Source organism: Boleophthalmus pectinirostris, unplaced genomic scaffold, assembly GCF_026225935.1.
Source record: "Boleophthalmus pectinirostris isolate CB_2022bp ecotype Guang Dong unplaced genomic scaffold, ASM2622593v1 HiC_scaffold_15, whole genome shotgun sequence".
NCBI classification, from domain to species: domain Eukaryota; kingdom Metazoa; phylum Chordata; class Actinopteri; order Gobiiformes; family Gobiidae; genus Boleophthalmus; species Boleophthalmus pectinirostris.
Window position 1 is genome coordinate 32,870,740 of NW_026571070.1, and position 26,226 is coordinate 32,896,965.

The following is a 26,226-nucleotide window of genomic DNA, read 5'->3' on the forward strand; positions in this document are numbered from 1 at the left end:
CATCACCCTCAGTACAGCAGCGCTGGGACAAACACGATCACAAACACAGTCGCAATAATAAAACATTTCCACAAAGCAAGCCTATCCACTTTTCTATGTTGATAAAAGTATTAAAATGATGATTCAAGGGACAAAAACGTGTGATTAATTTGTGATTAATCGCAAGTTAACTATGACAGTCATGAGATTAATTGGAATTGAATATTTTAATCGATTGACAGCACTAATTCTGACCTCAGTTTATTAACATGTGCATACTCTAAGAGGCACTATGCAACTTTTCTGAGTCGCCCACTTGGACCGGAATGTTCCACAGTATGGCATTAAGCTTCGATCTCCATGGAGACAATCTTGTTTCGTCACCAGGCCCAGGTCCAGGTCTCTGGAGAGTCAACACCCCTAAGAAGAAAGCTTATTTTTCAAGGTATTTTTAGAAATATAGATACACGTAAATGCAAGATAGATAGGTTTAATGCCATAATGCGGAACATTCCAAGCAAAGTAAAAACATCTCCATGGAAACAAGCAAGTGGTGGACTTTCTACCAGAAAAGTTCCATTGTACACATTGAATATTCCCTGTTTAGTCTTATTCCCATCATGTTTAAGACCAAACTCAAAGCCAGACGACCTTCCATCAGAAATACTCCTCTAGCCAACATCTCCAGTTCTCCTCTGAAGGTCTCCCTAAAACCTTCTTCCATCATCTCCCACCTCCATTACCCCCAAGAATACCCCCATGTCCTACCACTTTGCTGGAGGCTCCTGTAGGCACCGTCCACGGCTCCATGGCGCTCCTGCTCGCTCACGGCGGTCTTCTGCTGACAGTGCTCCTCAGACCAGCCCGGTGGATCTTCTATCTTCTGTGAGAGTCTGCTCGAGGGTGCCATGGACGAGGGCGGGCGCTCAGGAATATTGTATGAGCTCAGAGCGTCAGATGAGCACCACGCTTGCCAAGTGGAGATTTCACACTCGGGTAGAGATGGTAGAGATGTCCGGAGACCACAGAGGAGAAGCTACAGTGAGAGGGGGAGCGCTTGGAGATGATGGAAGTTAGGATGATTGGTTTGGAGAGTTGTGGAGGTCGTAAAATGCATAACGATTCTACAGATTTCAACTTCCTGATATTCATAACGTCCTATATTACGGAAAATCAACTGTGGTTCTCTCCTCGAAAACAGACCTGGAGTTGTGTTTTGTTTGAGTAACTCTTTATTATTAGTCTGTCTACATCTCCAAAGCTCAAAATGCTCAGTTCCACCTTGTGATGTCATGAAGCGGTAGTTTTCAAGTTACCAGCTCCTTTTGCATTAGAGATTGGCCATTCCAGGTCTGAAATTATCCAGATGATTCAAGATTCTACCCTTAAACCTAGTATTGTAGTCAAGACCACTTTAATCGAGACCACGAGTCCCGAGGGTTGAGACCATCTTTGTTATTTTCTACGTTTATTTGTATTTTACAATTATTTTGGTGCATATATATCAGTGTTTTTATCTATCTCAAGACCGAGCCTGTTAAAAAAATGGTCTTGATGCCAGTCTCGAGACCAAAACCAGTCTCGAGTACAACAACACTACTTGCATAAAATTACTTGAGTTCAGAATATTATAGCAATGGTGATGTTTCTAGTTTTGACCAGAATAAATTGTTTGTGTGATGTAGAATATTTTACAACATTTATGACTAGTACAAGATCATTTAGATTTACTTGCCAATCAAGTACAAGAGGAAATCATTTTGCAAGTTATTTGAAATTAGTAATGTATATTGAAATAAATCAAAAACTTTCCAAAACAAGTAGCTACAATATATGTCCATCCAGTGATCAAATCTTAACTTAACAAAAAAAAAAAAAAAAAACTTTTGCAGGTAAACAGTGCGGCTCCAAATTTGCAGTGTTTGTGCATTATAATGGTGCTCTATGAATAATGACATGTAAAACAAACGTAATGTGAAAACTGTAATCATCACTGTGACCTAAATTTGATTTCAAACAGTTACGACATTTTAAAGCCGACAGCATGTTTGAAAAGGCTTCATTGGAATTTCAAATTTCTAAATCCACATATTACCAAAAAAAAAACCCAAAAAAACAAGGCAATGCGTCATATGAATTGTGTTGTGACAGAAGTTGTTCACATATGTCCAAATGCATCTGTTATGTATGGTTATCAATAGAATAAATGACAAAAAATGTAAATCAAAATAACAAAAATGATAAAGAAAAAAGACAACCTAACCTCAGAAGAGGAGTTTGTCTTGACATGACATCATAGTGTTGTAGAATCTTTATAGAATCTTCCATGGGTTTCTGAATGATGAGAAATTAGGACTGTTGCCATAGTGATTAACAATTTAAAACAAACTATTATATGCTGAAACCACAGAGTGCATAAAAAAGTGGACTAAGCTAGTATCACCCGTGGTGTTCAGCTCCAAGCGTTTGTCTGCTGTATAAGATCATAATTCTACTGCTCCTCTGCTAAAACAGTTTGTCTCTCTGAGCTCTGAAACCACCTCCAGAGCCTCTAGAGCCACTGTGCACAGCCACGGCACGATCCACAAACACAGGATTTGGAAACTAAAGCTACGTTCAGACTGCAGGGCTTAACGCTCAATTCCGATTTTTTTGTGAAATCCGATGTTTTTGCGAGGTCGTTCACATTTCCAGTTAAATGTGACTTGTATGTGACTCCAGTGTGAACATTAAACGGCCCAAAAGTGTCCCACATGTGACACTGGAGACACGACGACGTCAACCGCAGCGAGCGTCTCTGTGTTTACAGAAGTTGTCCAAACACGGACGCAGCATCGAGCACCTGGAGATTTTAAAGTTCCTCTCGTACCGGAGCCAGAACATGAACAACTTACTTGTTTTAAGGAGGAGATTGAGAAGGAGAAGGACGAGGTTTTTGGCCGTGGTGTTTTGTGGGACAGCGGCAGCGACGTCCGTTGAAAGGAACATGTGGATGTGGAGACGGAGCCAAGAGTGGTGAGTGGTGATGTGCTTCACTTCAGTGACATGGAGTTCATTAACAATTTTCTCCTACTTCAGTGCAGAATAGTGACGTTTGTGTCTTGTTGATAACGTGTAGGTGGATGAATGCACTTTGACCGTTCAGACTGAAGTCACATGTCAAAAGATCAGATATGTATCAGTTTCAGGAGCACATATCCAAGTGTCCTGGGTCACATTTGAAAAAAATCATATCTGTGTGGTTCAGACGTCATTAAAAGATCAGATACAGGAGCATAGGGGCCAAAAAATCGGATTTGGGTCACTTCAGGCTGCAGTCTGAACGCAGCCTAAGACTTTTCATGTGCTGCCATTCGTCAGTGGACCATGTTACCAACAGAACTGATCACATGTACAAACTACAGCAAGATCTCACGCCTGGGGAAATAGTGCAGGATTCCCACGGTCATGGAAATCCTAGAAAAGTCATGGAAATTTAAAAAGTCTTGGAATTTTGTAAACTGGATGAAAGTTTTGTATCTCTTTATCTCTTTCACACAACTCCAGCGTTCTGTTAAGTTCTCATTAGTCTATTCTGATTATTTCTGAACACCGGCGTCTTTTGTTTAAGAGACGACAATAAATGCACTGACAGGATTGTAAATGTTTAAAAACTATAATCCCAAACCATAAGGTGAGTGGAAAGAGTTAACGTTTCATATTTACCCCTAAATGTCTGATCAATTCTACACATGTAGGTGCCGTAAAGTCATGGAAAATTCACTTTAGCTCCTGAAAAAATCATAGAAAAGTTGTGAAATTTTGTCCTGTGCCCATAACGTGGACTGATGCGTGTCTGGAGAGAGTGTGATGTTCTGATTTTGATAAAGGATGATGTTTTTAAGATGCTGAGAGAACTGGGTGTGAATGAGGATACAGAATTGTTATGATGCTCCTGTTATTATAAAGACATTTGATTTTATGAACTATAACATCAACATCAACCTGCCCAGAGACGACAAGTGGAAATTAAGACTTCACAATCATCTCTCCTGTTCAGGTTCATGTCGATCGTCCACTGTCCCTGTCTCATTAAATAAATCAACTCAACTCCACTCAAATTAAACTCACAACACTCACGGTTACATGAGCGAAATTTAGATCCAGGTTCTAAATTACGAATACGATTTTTTTGAGAAAAAGAAACACCAGGATCACGTGTCGCGATTTAATACCAACATTTTACAACCAAAATAACGAGGCTCACAGCAGCAGATACAGAAAGAGAAGACACAATATTCCAATTCTTAAAGTGAGCTGGAGGACATGTCAGAAATCTATAGTGGAATCTTGTTGTGTAACTGTCAGATTGCAGATTCGTTGACCTGGTTTACGGTTCATATTTCTGTAATCACATGAAATTTCACTAAGTTCAACGTCGTCTCTGTCAGTATAAACCAACAAAATAATGATGAATTTTGTCAATAAGTTTGTATTTCTCTTTCAGAATCACAAAAACTGACAGCCCCATATGTGAAAGCCCGTTGACAGTGTGTGTAAGCGAGCGGTTCTGGAGGACAGGGCAGCGCTGGAGGACAGGGCACAGAAGGCGTTCAAATGAGGGGTAAAATGTGCTCGCTCTGCTCACATGGTTTATGGAACACTTGAATAATTCAGACGCGTTCTCCGTTCGGGGTCTCCTCTGCAGCTGTGAGGAGGAAGAGGAGGGGTGATGAGGGGGAGAGAGTGAGCCGGGCTGCTGCTGCCATCTGCTGGACAAAACCAGGAACAACACCGGGGGAAATCTACAGTATGTTGTATAAATACTACAAATAAACTCATATTTTTCTCTCCTTGCATCACGTGGAAATTCTTTGGACAGATTTTGCCTTAAAGGTGCACTATGTAACTTTTCCATAGACGTATGGGGTCCGTCACCTGCTTGTTTCTATGGATACGTCACCTCCCTGCTGAGAATGTTCCACAGTATGACAATAAACAGCTCTATCTATTTCACATTTTTTCAATTACAGGTGGTTTTACTGCTCAAAATATCTTGAAAAACAGACATTCTGACTGTGAGCCGCATCGCCTCTCCACAGATCTGACCTTTGACTTCACCCTTCACCAGAAAAGTTACACAATGCACCTTTAAATTGCCTTAAATTGCCTTAAAAGCAAATGTTATGACCTGGTTTTCTGGTTAGATTTCATTGCATTTTCTGTAAAAAAGTGAAATTATAACACAATATGATTTAAATTTTAAAGGTGCATTATGTAACTTTTCTGGTACAGGGTTGAACACTTGCTCATCTCCATGGAGATGTTATCCCCTTCACTGGAATGTTCCACAGAACACCATGAAACATAATAGTATATATCCAGCCTTTTTAAATTCCTTTCATTTTTATTACCTTAAAAACAAGTGTGTGCGGGCTCGCCTCTCCCCAGATCTGACCTTTGACTAGGCCTGTCGACGTCACCTGCTTATCTTAATGGAGACTGATGAGTTTAAATCGTACTGTGGAACATTCCAGGCAAAGCAATAACATCTTCATCAAGATAATCTCCAAAAGTAATTTACGGTTTGCAGTGGTCCAAAGTATTCTGAGCATCCTAATTATTCTCCACGAGTTTATGAGCATGTTTCACAACTTTCAGAGGCCAGAGAATAGTTTTAACATCTCAGTAATGCTTAAAATAACTAGCATGCTAATGTGCACTTGCTGATAATCAGACAATAAAATGTAAAATTCAATGTGGACAGTACACGGTGGACTTATTTTGATGTTAGGAGCTGCTTTTTCAGTATATCTGTACTGGGGCAAGACACATTTGGATCAGACTGGCCTACAGGGAAAGAAATCTGGTACAGGCCCTTTAAAAACTTAAGAACTTTTGGAATTATTCAAACACAAAGGCGTCGCTGTTGCCTCTTGGGAGCTTTAAGCTGTGATATAATGTTGTTTCTAGGGCTGGGTATCATTAAAAAGCTGCCGATACAATACATAAGCCATAATACAATACATATTTCGATACAGTGCACTTTTGATTCTATATGATATATATTTCAAATCGATTCAGTACTGTTCAATAAAAAATAAAGCCTAAATCATGTCTGTGATATAAAAAGTCATTGTTAAACCTCTTCTTGTGCAAAGTTCATATGAAACACAAACATTTTAATCATCAAAACAGTGAAAATGTCAAATGTGTCACATAAATGAGTTTATTTCCTCTGAACAAGCAATAAAACTGTAGCTGTAACAAAATAATTTAGTAAAAAAAATGTAAATACTAAAAATCAGTAAAAACTCTTAGGTATGAAAACTAATTTGGTCTGAAAAAAAAACCCTAATTAACATAAAATATTAAAAATACAAAAACTGAAAATACCCTTGGCGATATATCAATAGAACAGTCCCCAATATCGATACCGTATCATCACATTAAACAATGCGATATTTCAATATTTTTGCACAGCCCCAGTGCAAAAATACTGAGCCCTCCTTAAAAAACAGACCTGGAATTGTGTTTTGTTTCATTTACATTTGTTACATTTATTTATTTATTTTGGTCATAGTTATATTTTGACATTATTTAACATACACAGACCGAAAAAGTGCAGGCTGAAGCTTAAGCTTATTATGCCCTTTACCCTTTATTCCTTTATCAGAGTGTCAGTTCATCTTCATAAATACAGCGAGAGGAAACAAACAAATCAGAAACAGAACAACAAAGTTCTACAGCACAAACTAAGTCTCATATTTCATGTATCTGTCCAGAGTTAAACATTTAAACTTCTTTATAAAGTGAAAGAGACTGGTGCACAATGTTAGGTTTTCTGTACATTTGTTCCAGAGCTCCACTCCTTTAACAGATATACAACATTTCATAATGTTTGTTCTGATTTTCTTTTTGACAAACATTCATTCACACATGCTTGAGTAACACTTTATTATTAGTTCACAGCTCCTTTTACCTTTAGTTCAGTAGAGATCGGCAATTCCAGGTCTGAAATGATCCAAATGATTCTTGTGAAGGTGTGTGGAGTTTAACCACAGTGGAGCACTTCCTGTATCACCACATAACATCACAAGGTGCAACAGAGTGTTTTCTGTTTGAGAGAAGAACTCAGCCTAAATGTGCAGGTTTGTGTGTTAAACATGTGAATGAAACAAAACACAGTTCCAGGTCTGTTTGTGATGAGGAAACTACACTAGAACATAGATCAGAAAATAGAGTCATATGGCTCTTTAAAGGATTAATATGGTAAGTTTGTACACAAATATGTCTGGACATATGTGGAGTTTCAGTTACATAAGCCCCGCCCTCCTTCTGAAATGGTCATAGTAATATTTGTTGTGTAATAGTGACATGTTGTGTGCTCAGCTGGTGCAGCCTGTTCCACTGCTCTGTTGTCCACATGTGCACTCGTGTTTGTGTGAGCATGTGAAGGGTTAATGCAGCGTCTAACCCTCAACTCCCCCAGGGCCACGCACGACTCCACAACTGCACCACAACTTATCACAAACACTCACAAGAAGGAGGTAAAGAAAGCTCCAACATGTAACTTTAAGCCAAGACTGAAATAGAAGCTTCTTTTTATTTTGGTTGTGTTAATTGCACTGAAAAACTTGTGTGCTTAATGTGAGCGGGCTTGCCTCTCCACAGACCTGACTCTGACCTGACTATTACCAGGACAGTTTCATGGAAATGTTGTTCCTTTGGTTACAGTCTTCAACAGTATGACATAAAACTTCTCAGTCACCATGAAGAATGTCGTCAAGTATAGTTTTAACTTTCTATTTGCATAAGGGCCCAGTCAAGCAGAAGTAAACAACAAGGCCAAAAATTCAAGTTAATTCATCTGATATAAAAATGTATTGAACAGATACATATGTACTCTAGTTTATGAAACTGTTGACCTTTTTTCTGTACCATTTTTGGTTCTAAAGTTCCATATGTTTTAAACAGACCATGTATGAAACATGGAACAAAAATTATTTCCCAAATTTCAAAGACCTGCAAATCATGTCAATAAATGGATGTATTTCATCATATCTTGTGTTATTCCATCTTTGAACTGTTGATGAAGGGACAGGATAAAAAAAAAAAAAAAGTATTTAAAAATGATAAAAATTTGCTTGGAACATATTTTATAGAAATAGTTTCCTTTCATTTTGAAGTAATATTAAAGTATTCAGAAGAAAAAAACGACAAATGATGTAAAATCCTGCACCTTCTATTTGCTTGAACAATTTTCCCTCCGTTACTTTTCCCTCCGTTACCATGACCTTTCTTCATAAAAAATCTCATGAGTCAAAAAGTAAGAGGTTTTTCAACCTAATCTTGTACCATATGGTAGAAAACTATATGAAGCAAATATTCAAACCAGTTTGTTAAGGATATGGAAGTGAGAACCAAGAGTTATCACTGTTTGGATTTATTGACCAAAAAGTGCTGCATATTTCATTCCCTCCGTTACCGACATGAGTTTTAAAATTTTTTGTCAACAACTTGAAAGAATATCACAGGTTTAACTTGACCCTGTTGGAGTGTAACTCTTTCCTACATTCTGATACTTTACTTATTTCAATAGTCCCTCTAGTTTCTGAATAAGAGACATTTGAATGTCAAAAATCTGACCCTGTTTCCCTCCGTTACCACTTGACCGGACCCAAAGGTAATGTGCCACCTCCAGAAAGTTACACAGTGTTGCTTTAAGTAGAAGTACAAAGTAGTGGTCCAAGAAAATACTCTTCTGTGTATTCTTCTTGTGAAAAGTACTACTTAAGTAAAAGTACCTTGCACAAAATCAGATATTTTCAAAGAATAGACACAAAAACGGGACAAACTAAGACCACATTTATATGATGACGGTCTGAACAGAAGATGCAAAAGTGTCATTGTGTCTTCACTTTTTAATCCACGTTTAGACGAGCGTTTTCAGGAGGAAATCTGCGTGCATACAGTAAGGCAAAAGTGTGTGGAATTCAGTTGTGTGTGCATACCAGGAGGCTCTGTGGTGACACTCGGTGGTGATGTATGTGACATAAACACGTACGCGACATGAGCAGATCTGACTAGAGTTTTGCGTCTTGAGCAGTGTAGACAGAAATGCTACGGCAGAGAGTATTCAACTTTTCCACTGGTTTCAGATTTTTGTGTTTTTAAGCCCCCAAAACGTGGTCACCGTCTAAATTAATATACTATTTATTAAGTATTTTAATATTGTACTTATGGGCAATATGCAATATATTTAAGAGTTTTATCTTTGAGGGCACGTGCAATACATTGTAGAAAAGCACTTTATATGATAATAATTTTAGCAATGGGCTGTGTGCAATACCTGTACACTGGCACTTTAACTAAACAGGGCAGCGTGCAATTCTGATCAAATAATCTAACGTCCTTTGGTTGACCTGTGTCTGTGCTCTTGTGACTGACCAGCTCTTTGTGTCTGTTTGTATTGTTGTATTGTGTGTCTGGGTGTGTTGTTTTTACTGTGTGTGTTTGTTTTATGATTACATCAACCTGTCCAGGGCAGCAGATGGAAATTAGCCTTGGGCTATAATCTGATAACATATTTACATATCATGTATATGTTCATTAATGTGTTTTGTCCCTATTTTTAAATAAATAAATAAATAAATACAAATTTAAAATAAATAAATAAAAATGAAAGGCACTTCCCATAAAGGAGGAGTTCGGGGAGGCCATGGAGAAGGACTATCGGACGGCCTCAAAGAGATTCTGGCAAACCGTCCGGCGCCTCAGGAGGGGAAAGCAGTTCTTCACCAACACTGTTTACAGTGCGGGGGGAGAGCTGCTGACCTCGACTGGGGACGTTGTCCGGCGGTGGAAGGAATACTTTGAGGATCTCCTCAATCCCACCGTCACGTCCTCCGAGGAGGAGGCCGAGGCTGGGGACTCGGAGGCGGACTCATCCATCACCCTGGCCGAAGTCACTGAGGTGGTTGGCAAGCTCCTTGGTGGCAAGGCTCCGGGGTTGGATGAGATCCGTCCTGAGTACCTGAAGTCTCTGGATGTTGTGGGGCTGTCTTGGCTGACACGCCTCTTCAACATCGCGTGGCGGTCGGGGACAGTACCTCTGGACTGGCAAACCGGGGTGGTGGTCCCTCTGTATAAGAAGGGGGACCGGAGGGTGTGTTCCAACTATAGGGGGATCACACTTCTCAGCCTTCCCGGTAAGGTCTATGCCAGGGTACTGGAGAGGAGAATCCGGCCGATAGTCGAACCTCGGATTCAGGAGGAGCAGTGTGGTTTTCGTCCTGGCCGTGGAACACTGGACCAGCTCTACACTCTCCATCGGGTGCTCGAGGGTTCATGGGAGTTTGCCCAACCAGTCCACATGTGTTTTGTGGATCTGGAGAAGGCATTCGACCGTGTCCCTCGTGGTGTCCTGTGGGGGGTGCTCTGGGAGTATGGGGTCCGGGGCCCTTTGCTAAGGGCTGTCCGGTCCCTGTATGACCGGAGCAGGAGCTGTGTTCGCATTGCCGGCAGTAAGTCAGACCTGTTCCCGGTGCATGTTGGACTCCGCCAGGGCTGCCCTTTGTCACCGGTTCTGTTCATTGTATTTATGGACAGAATTTCTAGGCGCAGTCAGGGGCCGGAGGGGGTCCGGTTTGGGGACCACAGGATTTCATCTCTGCTGTTTGCGGACGATGTTGTCCTGTTGGCTTCATCGAACCAGGACCTGCAATGTGCACTGGGGCGGTTTGCAGCCGAGTGTGAAGCGGCTGGGATGAAGATCAGCTCTTCCAAGTCCGAGGCCATGGTTCTCGACCGGAAAAAGGTGGCTTGCCCTCTCCGGGTGGGTGGGGAGTCTTTGCCTCAAGTGGAGGAGTTCAAGTATCTCGGGGTCTTGTTCACGAGTGAGGGAAGGACGGAACGTGAGATTGACAGGCGGATCGGTGCAGCTTCGGCAGTGATGCGGTCGCTGTATCGGACCGTTGTGGTGAAGAGGGAGCTGAGTCGAAAGGCGAAGCTCTCGATTTACCGGTCAGTCTTCGTTCCTACTCTCACCTATGGTCATGAGCTCTGGGTAGTGACCGAAAGGACGAGATCGCGGATACAAGCGCTCGAAATGAGTTTCCTCCGCAGGGTGGCTGGGCGCTCCCTTAGAGATAGGGTGAGGAGCTCAGTCACACGGGAGGAGCTCGGAGTAGAGCCGCTGCTCCTCCACGTCGAGAGGAGCCAGTTGAGGTGGCTCGGGCATCTGTTTCCGGATGCCTCCTGGGCGCCTCCCTCGGGAGGTGTTCCGGGCATGTCCCGCCGGGAGGAGGCCCCGGGGAAGACCCAGGACACGCTGGAGGGACTATGTCTCTCGGCTGGCCTGGGAACGCCTCGGGGTCCCCCCGGAGGAGCTGGAGGACGTGTCTGGGGTGAGGGAAGTCTGGGAGTCCCTGCTTAGGCTGCTCCCCCCGCGACCCGGCCCCGGATAAGCGGACGAAAATGGATGGATGGATGGACTTCCCATAAAATATTTAGTTGTTTTTAGCCACAAGCGTTCTCATGTAAACAGACCCTAAATCCCATCTGAAGGAGGTACAGCCACTTGGGAAGAGGAACCAAAACTTTTACTACAGTTGGAGAAGTGTTACACTGAACAATATATTACTGAAGCCGTAGAAAAAGCTGCTAGAATAGTACACGCTCTTAAGCCTCCAACCCCATCAAAAAACAACTGCGCGCCACACAGACATATACGATAATCCAGCACGACTTCAGTAAACTACAAAGCCGCACCACCCACAGAACACACAAACACACACGGAGCAGACAACGACCACACAGCGAAACACACCCACAGACACACTCATCACTCCACGCCGACGAGGAACTGAACGGAGGAACGAACCGAAAAAGCGAGTGCAACATGCCACTTCTAGACACAACTGAACAACTGAGTCACTGTGAACACGTCAACAATCCAGCGGTCCCAGACACACCCTCCCTACACGCCACAACTGAACAAAGCCCAGAGTCACGTGTGTAAATGTTTATTATTGTGTGAACTCCTGTGTAATTGTGTATCAGTGCACTTTGGGTCTGATATCTGCTCTGATCATAGAGAAATTTAATAGTCTGACGAAGAATTATTTTAGTCGACTCCAGCCCTAGTTTGATTTCGATCCACTTTAAAGTCTGCACAGTGCTGTTGTGTGTTTGTGTCACACTGCGTCGACATCATGATTCTTTCAGAGTGATGTGCTACAGCGGGTCACAGTGAAGAGCAACGGTAAACACACAGATTAAGATCTATTTTTGCTCCCATAAGTTGTTGTCTTTGTCTTCAGAGAGCAGACCCGTTATGAGTTATGCAAACACTAAAGCTCATGTTAACCTCTTTATGTTCTAAGCCCACACACACACACACACACACACACACACACGCACGCACACACACACACACGTCTATAGTGTCCACAGACCGGTTATTGGACACACAGAAAAGAAATACATGACCAAATCAGAGAGTACAGAGAGCAGTTTTTGTCACATAAAGTTTGTTAATGTATTTTCCTGGGGATATTTCTGACGACTTTCAGCAACTACATGCAGAATATAGAGAAGTGTAGAGCATTCAAATTGTGATTGACAAATAAAAATGACTCCACTGGCAGAGGTGGGTAGTATTTTGTTGCATTTACTGTATTTTCCGGGCGATTAGTCGCTCTGGATTATAAGACACACTGTCATGAAATGGTCTATTTTTGAACTTTTTTCACAAATAAACCGCGTGGGACTTTAAAGGAAACCCAACAGTGTGATGGGTGAGTGGTTTTGTTTGTTTGTGGTGTTCACGGTGACTCTGGGCTTTGTTCAGTTGTGGCGTGTAGGGAGGGTGTGTCTGGGACCAACGGATTGTCGGCGTGTTCACAGTGACTCAGTTGTTCAGTTGTGTCTAGAAGTGGCACATTGCACTCGCTTTTTTGGTTCGTTCCTCCATTCCGTTCCTCGTCGGCGTGGAGTGATGAGTGTGTCTGTGGGTGGTGCGGCTTTGTAGTTTGCTTGTATAAAACTGGGACAAATCACTGGTTTTGGATAAATCTGCTGGGACTGGGGACACAGGGCTCAAAACAGGGACTATCCCTGGTAAATAGGGACTCCTGATCGCCCTATATACTGTAGGTAGGCTTTATATTGTTTCACATTGTAATTTCATTGTCAGTTCAGTCAATCCAGTTGTATAGATCTATATTTAAAGGTATTAGAAACACTGGTTAGGGGGATCAGATTTTCAAACTCAAAAACTGGGACACCCCTTGGTTTATGATGGCTGGTAATAATAAAATTGTAAAACAAGGGCACAATTAAGAAAAAATATTCCACACTTGGTCCATTCATGACTAACATGTGAGTTGATATGGTCACATTTTCTTTGTGTTTTAGTCTTTTTTCAGCAGCTTTTCTGTATTTTACCAAAACAAATGTCAATTTATATCTCTCTTTACTGTTGTCAGGGATCAGATTTGTCAAAAATATGGACACCTGGGACTTTTGTTGTATAAAACTGGGACAAGTCAGTGGTTTTGGATAAATCTGCTGGAACAGGGGACACAGGGCTCAAAACTGGGACTGTCCCGAGTAAATAGAGACGTCTGGTCACTCTACTAATGTCTCTTTTTCTTATTGTGTTTGTGATGGTTGATGTGGTGATGAGATGTTTTCTTCATGTACATAAGAACATGTAAAATATTGCTGTGAAATGTCTGTTTTGAATGTCAGATGAAACCGTCTGACCAATGAATCCTAAAAATACGACTTGACCACCAAAAAGATGACAACACAAATATAAAAATCCATATATAGCGACAAGTTCCAACAATAACCATAGATAGTTGGTCCTCAGAAGCAAACATCTCCACAAAATGCATGAAACCAGCTTCTAGGTCAAGGTTCTAGCCAAAGTCCTCAATCAAAACAAAGTCTAAACTTCCATTCAACAGAACCAGCTCCACACTTCTTCACGTTCTCTGAACACCAGCAGAGCCCAGGCGAGGCAGCTCTTACCTGGGTGACCTTCTCGGTGACGTTGTGGGTGCGGTCGATGAGTTTGCATGGAGCGATGATGTCCATCTCTCCAGTGGGCAGCGTGATCAGAGGGTCCGGTTTGAAGTCCACAAAGTTGAGGGTGATCTGAGGGATCTTGGAGATGGCTCTGTACCTCATCAGGTCTGAGTCCGACGTGGAGTTTAGAATGTTGGATTTACTGTTCACCGCACCTGGAACAAACAAACAGAAGTTATCAATGCGCTCACTTTAACATCACTACAAGACTAGATTTAAAGTTCTATTTATTTTTGAGTTCCTACATTTTGACTTTTGTGAGAAAGATGAATTGTGAGGATCCATCAAACGCTTTTCTCTATTGCTTTGTTTGGAATGTTTCACAGTATGGCATTAAACCTTTCTGTCTTCATGGAGACCAAACCAGACCAAGTTACAGGTCAGATCTGTGGAGAAACAACCTCGCTCACAGTCACAATGTTTGTTTTCTAGGTAGTTTTGAGCTCTAAAACCACCTGTAACTGAATAAATGTAAAGTAAAGCTATGTAATGTCACACTGTGGAACATTCCAGGCAGAGCAATGACATCTCCATAGAAACAAGCAGGTGATTGACAGGACCACCAACCAATACATAACACAATACAATAACACAATGCAACTTTAAGTCATGTTATAATGCTGTGACCTCACCAAAAACTTACCTTAAGTTGTGTTTTGTTTCATTCACACATGTTTGAGTAACTTTTAATTATTAGTCTTCAAATCTCCAAAGCTCCAAATGCTCTGTCACACCTTGTGATGTCATGAAGTGGTAGTTTTCAAGTTAACAGCTCCTTTAATTGTGTATAGATTGCCAATTCCAGGGCTGAAGTCATCCAGATGATCCCAGTGAAGGTGTAAGGAGTTATAAAACACAGTGGAGCATTTCCTGTATTATCACGTGACATCACAAGGTGGAACAGAGTGTTGTCAGTTTGCGAAAAGAACTCAGAAGCCTAAATGTGCAGGGCTTGTGTGTTAAACATGTGTGAATGAAACACAACACGACTCCAGGTCTGTTTGTGATGAGGAAACATTACAACCAGATCATCAGAACATAGTGTAATATGGATCCTTTAATGCTTTCGCTGTAACGTCATTACAAGATTTGTGGTTCTGTTTATATGTGGATTCCTAGGTTCTTGTTAATCAGAGGACTAAGTATCACCCTTTTAAATCATTACTTTATCATTATTTCAACTTATAACTGAGAAAAGGCCCATTACAGATTTAAAATTAGCACTGAAAAGTACTTTGATATAATGTTTGAAATAATATTTGTATAAAGAAAACTAAAAAGAACATTAAAGCTCTGTAAAACTATTCAAGTCTCCTCTTTAAGTCTCTGACTCAAATATAGTTTGAATGAAGTAACATTACCCCAGTCCATCACCTACAGTCCAAACTATCTCCAGTAATCCCGATTTTAGATGAACACATACTGAAAACTACTTTGAGAGTATAAAGAGAACTATAAGCACAAGGCTACAGTGGTGCAGTCAGTTCATTGTTTACAAACCAAGTGGAGGTTTTGGGTTTCAAACTAAACTACTAGAACTTGGTTCTGTTGTATAGAGACTGAGGCTAACACACCTCACAGCAAGAAGGTTCCAGGTTCAAGGCCTAGAGTGCTTCTGCTTTTCTGTGTGGAGTTTGGATGTTCTTCCTGTGTTTGGGTTTCCCCCATCAACCTAAATCATGCTCAATAAATACAATCGTCCATCTGAGGTCATCCTGTATATATTAATGGACATACATAGCTAACTTGCTAGCCGCCTTGTTTCAAATAGGAAGTAAACACCTCTCTCAGCCACTTTAACAGCCACATCAAATCAATAACATCTGCAGCCTTTTACCATCTGAAAAACATGTCAAAAATCAAAGGTTTACTGTCTAAATCAGACTTGGAGAAACTTATCCATGCGTTTGTCTCCAGTAGATTAGATACTGTAATGTTCTGCTCACTGGTCTCTCCAAAAGAGCTGTGAGACGCTGCAGAACATCCAGAACATCCAGAACATCCAGAACATCCAGAACATCCAGAACACTGCAGCTCGGGTCCTGACTCGAACTAGGAAGTACGAGCACATGTGTCCTGTGCTCAGGTCTCTGCTCTGGCTCCTGTGGCTCAGAGACTTTAAAGCAGCTCTGCTTGTACAAGTGTCTCCATGGCCGAGCACCAAAGTCCATCTGTGACATGTTAGTGTCATATGAACCATCTCACACTCTGAGGACCTCAGGGACCGGCCTCCTGCTGCTGCCCAGAGTCACGACTAAACAAGGGGAGTCAGAGTTTCAGGTTCATGCAGCTAAAACCTGGAACAGTCTGAACATGTGAGACAGACTCTTCTGTGACGCTGTTTAAATCCAGACTCAAAACATTTCTGTTTAACTGTGCATATAACTGAAAGGTTTTCATTCTGCACTCTTCTCTCCAATTTATGTCTCTCTTTTTTAATTTTAATCTTCATGATTATTTATTGTTTTGATTTGTTTTTATTATGATTTTAATGTATTTCTTATTCTGTAAAGCACTTTGAATTACTTTGTGTACGAATTGTGCTGTACAAATAAACTTGCCTTGTCTCTCTCTGTAACTGCTACTGTGAGCCTTGTCATTTTGATCTTATTCTTATTGATCATATTAACACAATCTACATAATCCTGGTGTTTGTATTTTGCTATTTTGTCCATTAAATTTCTACTTTTAAAATGAAACTGGCCCCACATTCACTCCTGTAACTGTTAGCATCGTGAGCTTCATTGACTGGAGCCAAATGTTATGGGTCACGTCACACTCCCCTAGTCAACGTCTTTAGACGTCTATGGTCCTGACCATGACGAGCCATCCAGCTGTACACGCTTACATTAAATCAATACTATTTAAAACTGCTACGCATATATATTTAGAATTTTCCCTTTTTAAATGATCTCAATATACTAGTAGATCTTTGGTCCTGCCCCCTGCTGCCCCTCACCAGTACTACCAGGCCTGATGCTGCTGGCTCGGCGGTTCTTGCGGTCCCAGTCGGGCCTCATGGCTTCGATCTCGTCCACAGAAGAAGCTCTCCTCATGCTGTGGAAGCTCTCCCTGGAGCGGCTGTGGGACAGGGAGCAGTTGGAGCCCGAGCCGTCCGGGTTCAGGCTCAGTCTGTGCTGGTGGGGGACCACGCAGGGGGACGACTGGGCCAGGCCATGAGGCGGGTGAGGGGGGGGGGGGAGGGACGGGTGAGGGGGGTGCGAGGGGTCGGAGGGCAGTAAGGTGCGCTGGTCCGCCTCGCAGTCCTCGTGCCAGCCGTGGTGACCAGATCTGAGAGAAAACAAACACACAGTAGAACATTTGGTCATATGGAGACATTTTCTAATCAGTTACTCAGATGTTCTCAGGCCAATGGTCCGATCACAGCACCAATCACACTGCTTTATCTCTGCAACCTCTTCTCTAAAACCAACTCAGTCCATGTCCTCTTTTACTGCATCCATAAATCTCCTCTTTGGTCTCACCCTAAACCTGGCAGCTCGAAAGTCGACCACCTCCTCTAATGAACAGTGTAGATTCTTGGCCTGAATCCAAACACGAATTTCAGCAAGTCAGAATGAATAAAGTGGTCAAATATGCAACCTGAGGAGAGAAGGCGAGAGAAGTGTGTGGCTGATGTGGGGTTAATATGACTGAGTTAGATTCAGGAGCAGGAGCACGCCTCAGCCTCCTCCTGCTCCTCTTCAGTGAACCACAGCTCAGCTCTGCCACACCTTCAGTTAACCAGAAGTGAAGACACAAGCCTTATCCTGACAACGCGTCTGTCTCAGCTGAAGACCTCATCATCTACAGAGGATTGGGAGTCCTGAAACAGAACCTCCATCCTGAGTCTCTACTAGGGATGGGCATTCGATGAAATTTTCTTAATCGATCGTCGGAAGAATTAACGATCGATTATCGATTAATCATTAACGTTTTTATATTAAAATGATCATCATTATTATTACTATCTGCACTACTAATCTGCAGAAATAAATTCAACTTTACGACATATAAACCGTAACCACTCTAGAGTCACATCAGCCCGTTTTGTTTAATTCAGTTTTGTTCAACTCGCACAGAAACAAAACTTAAAACTGCATCGCTAATTTGCATAAACTAAGCGAAGATAAAAAACTACAGCTCTTGTGTCACTGATGTGGTTCAACTTCTGTCGGATTAAAAGACATGACTCAGGTGAATACAGGTTAGTGTGACCAGATTTGTGTTTATCAAAACCAGGACACCGTACGGGGGGAGGGAGGTGGGGACTCGTCATCCACATTGCGCGACTCTCACCTGGCAAAACTTTTTCCCACTGGACACAGAAACATATGTGCTGCTTTATACACTGTGCACATGGACTCACACTTGTCCCGAAAGCAACAGAAAGTGTGGAATTTCTTGTACAAGTCATCGTTAAATACACATTTGTGCTTCGGGCACGCAGACTGACCGACTGTTTGTGTCTCGCTCCTTCTGAGTGCAGAGACACATGTACAGACCTGTTTGGTCACACTACACACAGCAACCTACATTCAGTTTGTTGATTAAAATTAACATAATCGATGAAATTTTTAATGATCAATTATCGATTAATCGAATAATCATGCCCATCCCTAGTCTCTACCCCGCCACATATCTATCAGTCTAATCAATATATCATAGTATATCTTTATCATACACCATTGTTGTGATGTGTTTTTTGCTTGTGAAAGAGGAGAGGAGGAGAGGAGGAGAAGAGGGAAGAGGTGAGAGACGTGGATGCCCTCCCTAAAAGAGCAAAAGAAAGAAGAGAGGGAGAGAGTCGGCCAGTAGCACCTGCGTGAAGTTGGCCCCCATCAAACGCAAACCTACACAAAAACTATGTCAATCATTTGTGCTTCATTTGTGCTGTTTTGAGCTGCAAAACATTTGGTTTATGCTGTTTTAGTTTTGGAGATATTAACGATTCTTTTATAGGTCAAATTGGAGTCACCATCTCCCAGGAAGCTTCAAAATACTCCAAAACGACACAAAATGGTGTTAATAGTTTGTGCTGTTTGGTGCTTCAAAAAGTTTCATTTGTGTGATTATGGTTCTTAAGACATTCACAGTTTTATTTTTGGCTGATGACGTCGTCCAGCCCCTCAAAATGTTAAATAGCCTCAAAACAGCAGAAAATGATACCAAACGTTGGTAATTCATTTGTGGTGTTTTGTGCTGTGACAATTTTCATTTCATTTTTGTTTCTAAAATTATGACTCATTATTATTATTATTATTTTTGTGGAAATTATATGTAATTTCTGCTCATCTGACGGCAGCGGCTTTAACAAAACTCCACAGAACTAGTGAAGAGAAACGATCTGAGGCTGTGGAAAAGTCTGTGTTATTATATAAAATATGAATCAAAAGCAACTTACTAAAGACTGATACAGATGTTTCTTTTGTGTAGGTTTGTGTTTGATGAGGGCCAACTTCACACAGGGGCCAGTAGTGGCTTAAACTCCACACGGAATGTAAAAATGTTGTTAAATGTTGTAATTCAGGTTGCTTGAATGGTTCAGGCCCAGACATACAGAAAAAAAAATCTGGTCCAGGTCAGGTCAAACAGAACTTGTGCCCAAAGTTCTACACTTTTCAGAATTTAAAATCATGTTATAGTCGTTTCCTTCTCATTTACCCTCTCAGAGTTGTATTTGGAGTGATTCGTGCATGTTTGAGTAATATTGACACCATATTGCTGATGAATTTCACCGCCTCCAGCATCCGCCCACTGCTCTGTACTCACTCCGTTCTCCAATGTGATTTTCTTAATCTGTGATACACGTAGGATTCAGCAGTTTTGTGTAGTTATTTTTGGAACTTTTTTATTTCATTTTTTTTTACTAGTGGGCCCGGTCAAGCAGAAGTAAACAACAAGGCCAAAAATTCAAGTTAAAGCATCTGATATAAAAATGTATTGAACAGATACATATGTACTCTAGTTTATGAAACTGTTGACCTTTTTTCTGTACCATTTTTGGTTCTAAAGTTCCATATGTTTTAAACAGACCATGTATGAAACATGGAACAAAAATTATTTCCCAAATTTCAAAGACCTGCAAATCATGTCAATAAATGTTTGTATTTCATCATATCTTGTGTTATTCCATCTTTGAACTGTTGATGAAGGTACATGATTTTTTTTTTTTTTTTATGTATTTAAAATGATAAAAATTTGCTTGGAAGGACTGACATATTTTATAGAAATAGTTTCCTTTCATTTTGAAGTAATATTAAAGTATTCAGAAGAAAAAAGTGACAAATGATGTAAAATCCTGCACCTTCTACTTGTTTGCACAATTTTCCCTCCGTTACTTTTCCCTCCGTTACCATGACCTTTCTTCATAAAAAATCTCATGAGTCAAAAAGTCAGAGGTTTTTCAACCTAATCTTGTACCATATGGTAGAAAACTATATGAAGCAAATATTCAAACCAGTTTGTTAAGGATATGGAAGTGAGAACCAAGAGTTATCACTGTTTGGATTTATTGACCAAAAAGTGCTGCATATTTCATTCCCTCCGTTACCGACATGAGTTTTTAAATTTTTTGTCAACAACTTGAAAGAATATCACAGGTTTAACTTGACCCTGTTGGAGTGTAACTCTTTCCTACATTCTGATACTTTACTTATTTCAATAGTCCCTCTAGTTTCTGAATAAGAGACATTTGAATGTCAAAAATCTGCCCCTGTTTCCCTCAGTTAACACTTGACCAGACCCTAGTATGACCTGCAGCGATCCATAGACAACTTCACGGCTCTTTACTGTGATGATGTTTAGTCACAAGTCAGAGCACATGTTTTTTTTCTTAAGTTGTTTTAGATGAATAGAGTGATTTAAAATGTCTAAATGATAACGTAATAATACACAGGTGTCCTTGATTCCTTTAAAGCAGGTGAATATGGAGCAGGTGAATCACCCTCCACACATCCTGCATACAGAACATTCTGAAGAACAGAGAGCTGAAGGCCTAAGGGGTAAACACTCACACGTCTCATCATCTGCCTGTCACTGTTCACCAATCACCTCCAACTACATCTGCCAGCTGCCTAATCACCTGTCAGTCATGTAAAGCCTATTCTAATTCATATAAGTCTCTCTCCTCCTCCTTCTTCTTCTCTCCATAAATGCAGCATCAGTCCAGTCCCCATCTCTGCATCTCTGCAACATCAGCCTCCTCAGCCTCTCCATCTCCTCCTCTTCACCATTTCTGCTTCTTAGGTCTTATAAACAAACATTCATCTCACCACTGACGTCTCTATTTGGTTTAAGTGTCAAAGTTTATCCTTTCAAAAAAACATTACTCTAATCTCACTCTGTTGTTAAAGCAGGTCCATGTTACTTTTCTGGTGGAGTGTCAACCACCTGCTTGTCTCCATGGAGATATTCTTGCTTTGTCTAAACCAGGGGTGTCAAACATACGGCCTGGGGGCCAGATCCGGCCCTCCAAGACCTTTAATGTGGCCCTCTGCTGATTTTCTACTAAAATATTTGAATTATATTTTCTATTAAAATCTTGGTAATTTTCTGTGGTGTTTATCACTCTCCAGTGTCTCTGTACGTGGCCCCTCCCACCAGAGCAGCACAAATGAAGACTTGTCTCTTTCCAAACGCTCTTACTGTTTTGACCGTGACACACCCATGAGTGTGAGTTGAGGATTTACAACAAAAATTGTTATTTAATTGTTCTTAAAGTTTCAGGTTGTTCATAATATTTATAATATTTTGTAAAAAAAAAAAAAAAAAAAAAGTTCATCAATTAAAAAAGATTTCTGTAATAGATTTGTGTTTCTCTGCACAAATATTTGAACTTCTTGTTATTTTTGGGGTTTATATGACATGAGTTTTCTGATCCGGCCCCTTTGGGATCAAAGTAGGTTGGGTACGGCCCCCGGACCAAAATAAGTTTGACACCACTAGTCTAGAATATCTCCAATCAGGTGTCAAGTTACAGATCAGATCTGTGTAGAGGAGACCATGGTTACTGTAAAAATGCATATGGCTTCATTTAGTGTTCAGCAACAGCAACAGCAATTGAACAAATACAAGATACTAGATCTGTACCTCCTCCAGAAATGTTACATATTGGACATTTAAATATCATGTATCACATCTCTGTCAGTGGTGTCAAACTCAAAGTGACACAGGGTCAAAATTAAAAACTGGGACTAAGTCGTGGGCCAAACTAAATATGTATTGAAAAATTTCAACAATGTCTGCATGTTTTCTCTTCCTTCAAGATACAGTATGTAATGTTAAACCTTTTCTTATTCAAATAAATGTTTAATAATAGTTTTGCTTAAACACTGAATCCAGAACAAGCAGAATATAAAATAATTACAACATTTTAAATAAATAATGTCTCTGTAGGCTGTAATAATGTCTCTATCTGTAGCCAGTGGGCAGCTCTGATACACATTTGATCTCATTTTGATGGGTGTGCCAAATATAATTATATTGTGTTCCAAACTTAGCCCCCAGGCCTGAGTTTGACATGTTTGGTCTATGTTAAAGTAAACCAGAAGAAGAAGTTTATTTATGCAGATTAGTCATAGTAATAATAATGATAATACTGTGGAATGTAAGTGACTGCAACTGTTAAAGTTTGTTAAACAATAAATGACTTTATAAAGTCCCTTTTTTTGTTCTGTATCAGTCTTTTGATCTGCCACAAAAATGTAAGAATGAATTTAAATGAAAAATACCTCAAAGTTGAAGCTTTTCTCAGCAATTTTTAGGTGAGATTAATTAATTACAGATCATAATTAATTAATCTCTCAATTTTTTTTATTTCTTGACAGCACTAGTCTAAACTGCGTGATTAAAGATGACTCAAACATGCACGAATCACTCCAAATACAACTTCAGGTTAGTAAATAGTGTCTATTCATGCTTACGTCACAAACGAGGAACACTTTTGGAAAGATGCAATTACAACTTCCGGTGTAGATCATGACACTGAACTCACCGACCGACTGTGATCAAACCCACTGAAGTAAATGTGATCAGTGGTAAAATGAAGACTGCAGACGTATGTGCTGTTTGGAATCATCTGGAATTTGTCCCTCATCTCTTCTAATCACATGTACCAGTGCACTCAGAGTTGTGTGTCAGTGGGGAAATGATGAAAACTGAGGTGTGGTTGGAATTGTTGATTAACTGAACATAACGGAACACGACAGTGACATGGAGATGAAGAAAACTGCGACATGTTCTCATTTTTCCTAGAACAGAGCCCACCAGAAGTTGTAATTGCATTTTTCCAAACATCATCCTGGTTTGTGATGTAAGCGTGAAAAGAGCGAATAGTGAGAATTAGGGATGGGCATGATTAGTCAATTAATCGATAATTGATCATTAAGAGTTTCACCGATTACGTTAATTTTAATAGACAAACCGAATGTAGGTTGCTGTGTGTAGTGTGACCAAACAGGTGTGTACATGTGTCTCTGCATCAGAAGGAGCGAGACACAAACAGAAACATTCAGTCAGTCTGCAACGTACCGAAGCACAAATGTGGATTTAACGATGATTTGTACAAGAAATTCCACACTTTCTGTTGCGTCCGGGACACGTGTGAGTCCATGTGCACAAAGCAGCACATATGTTTCAGTGTCCAGTGGGAAAAAGTTTTGTCAGGTGAGAGTCGCTCAATGTGGATGACGAGTCCCCACCCCCCTCCCCCCGTACGCTGTCCTGGTTTTGACAAACACAAATCTGGTCACACTAACCTGTATTCACCTGAGTCATGTCTTTTAATCCGACAGAAATTGACCGCATCAGCGACACAAGAGCTGTAGTTTTATCTTCACTTAGTTTATGCAAATTAGTGATGTGGTTTTAAGTTTTGTTTCTGTGAGATTTGAACAAAACTGAATTAAACACATTATAATGTCAAACGGGCTGATGTGGCTCTAGAGTCGTTACAGGTTTAAATGTCGTAAAGTTGAATTTATTTATGCAGATTAGTAGTGCAGATAGTAATAATAATTATGATAATTTTAATATAAAAATGTTAATGATTAATCGATAATCGATCGTTAATTCTTCCGACGATCGATTAAGAAAATTTCATCGAATGCCCATCCCTAGTGAGAATTATAACATGATTAAAAGTTGATTTTGCATGATAAGTCTGCTTCATGGTGTCGTACCTGTTAGCCGTGGTGTGGTCCTGCTGCTCTGGAGGGATGGGGGGCAGAGACAGAAACTCCCCCAGGCCCAGTGACTCGTGGCAGGGCTCGGTGTGCAGGGGCAGGGGGGTGGCCGTGGGGATGTGTCCCACCTCAGCGTCGTTCAGGGACATCTTACTGTTGGACAGAGAGCGCAGCAGAGGCAGGCGCAGCTTAAAACCCCGGGGACGACCTGAGGAGGAGGAAACAGGATAAGGACATAAGTACACAGGGACATTTGTTTAGTTGGTCTATTCAAATGAGCCGCCTCGTTCCAAATAGGAGGTTTGCATACGGCGTTTCCGGCTCCTACTGATCCTGGATCCCACTGATGTTGGAATATTGTGAGCTGTGTCATTTTGGTTGGAAAAATTCGTATTAACCCTCTTATATTTTATACAATCTATGGTGCCCTCTCCAACTGAGGTACACAGTCGTATTAAAATCACACTTTTTGCTTGTTGTATTATCATAAATACACAGTGTTGGGAAGTTTACTTTACACAATACACACACCAAAATGTAGTTTGTAATGGAATCCATTAAATTACTTAAAGTGAGTAACGTAATCTGAATACTTTGGATTACTTGATTTGCTGTAGAGAAACAAAGACGAGGAAATTGTAACATAAGATGTTTTGTCTGATAAAAGAAAATAAAAAGCCCAAACTTTACTGAACCAAATTCAAAATATTATTGATAGAAGACGAGGAGACACGTCCACACAGCATGATTTAGTCCTGTTAAATCCTGATTAGTCCTGGTTTAGTCCTGGTTTAGACCTGGTTTAGTCCTGGTTTTAGTCCTGGTTTAGTCCTGTTTTAGTCCTGGTTTAGACCTGGTTTAGTCCTGGTTTAGACCTGGTTTAGTCCTGGTTTTAGTCCTGGTTTAGTCCTGTTTTAGTCCTGGTTTAGACCTGGTTTAGTCCTGGTTTTAGTCCTGGTTTAGTCCTGGTTTAGTCCTGGTTTTAGTCCTGGTTTTAATCCTGGTTTAGTCCTGGTTTTAGTCCTGGTTTTAATCCTGGTTTAGACCTGGTTTTAGTCCTGGTTTAGTCCTGGTTTAGATCTAGTTTAGACCTGGTTTAGTTTCCAGCAATGAGTGGAATTACCGAAAAAAAAAAAAGAAAAAAAAAAGGGATTTAGCCCAAAATGTGAAAACAGGAAAATACCACTGTGTAATCCATTTATTTCAACAAAGTAACTGTAATCCAATTACCACTCACTGAAACAGTAACTGTAACTGAATACAGTTACTCATAATTTGTACTCTGATTAAGTAACTCTGGTACATGTAATCTGTTACTCCTCAACAATGTAAATACACTACCAGTCAAAAGTTTTAGAGCACCACACTTTTCCCAGTTTTTTACTGTTTCCTGTTGACCAAAACATATTCTAAACTTTTGTTTGATGAAAGTGTGCATCTTTGGCAGATAGAACAGCTGAACACACTCGTGACTCGTTCTTTTTACAACAGAAATCAAATATTGTTGAGAAATTTCTTCCCAAGTCTGTCGCAGAAGTTTCCATAAATGTGTGGCACTTGTAGGTTGCTTCACTCTTCTGTCCAGTTCATCCAAACCAGCTCCATGAGGTTTAAGTCTGGACACTGTGCTGCTGCTGGACACTCCAGGTTTTAAGCTTTACCATCTTGTTCTTTTTTCCTGAGGTCGTTTTGGCAGCACTCGGACTTGTGTTTTGTTCTTTCATCTTTTTTTGTAACCTCTGTCTGTTAAGTTTTTACCTTTGTACCATTTTAAGTTCTTCACTGGATTTGCACGATTTGAATTGCAATAAATAACTGGAAAAATTAGGATGTTCTAACACTTTTGACCAGTAGTGTATATATAAGTAACTATGTGACATATTTACTCTAAAACAATGTGGTCCTTTTTCAAAATAATACTCACCGAAGACACAAAATCTGGTCACACACACTAAAGAGATTTGCATTCGGAAAATTCTAAACTAAA

The 26,226-nt window shown here is 40.6% G+C and overlaps 1 protein-coding gene across 1 annotated transcript in view; it reads right to left on the reverse strand.

The window, feature by feature from the left end:
• kcnh2b (potassium voltage-gated channel, subfamily H (eag-related), member 2b) overlaps window positions 1–26,226 on the reverse strand; it is a 620,615-nt gene that overhangs the window by 230,987 nt on the left and 363,402 nt on the right. Inside the window, 3 exon segments of the mRNA XM_055150833.1 lie at window positions 13,999–14,210; window positions 17,015–17,346; window positions 24,237–24,447. Of these exon segments, the coding sequence (XP_055006808.1) occupies window positions 13,999–14,210; window positions 17,015–17,346; window positions 24,237–24,447 (755 nt within the window).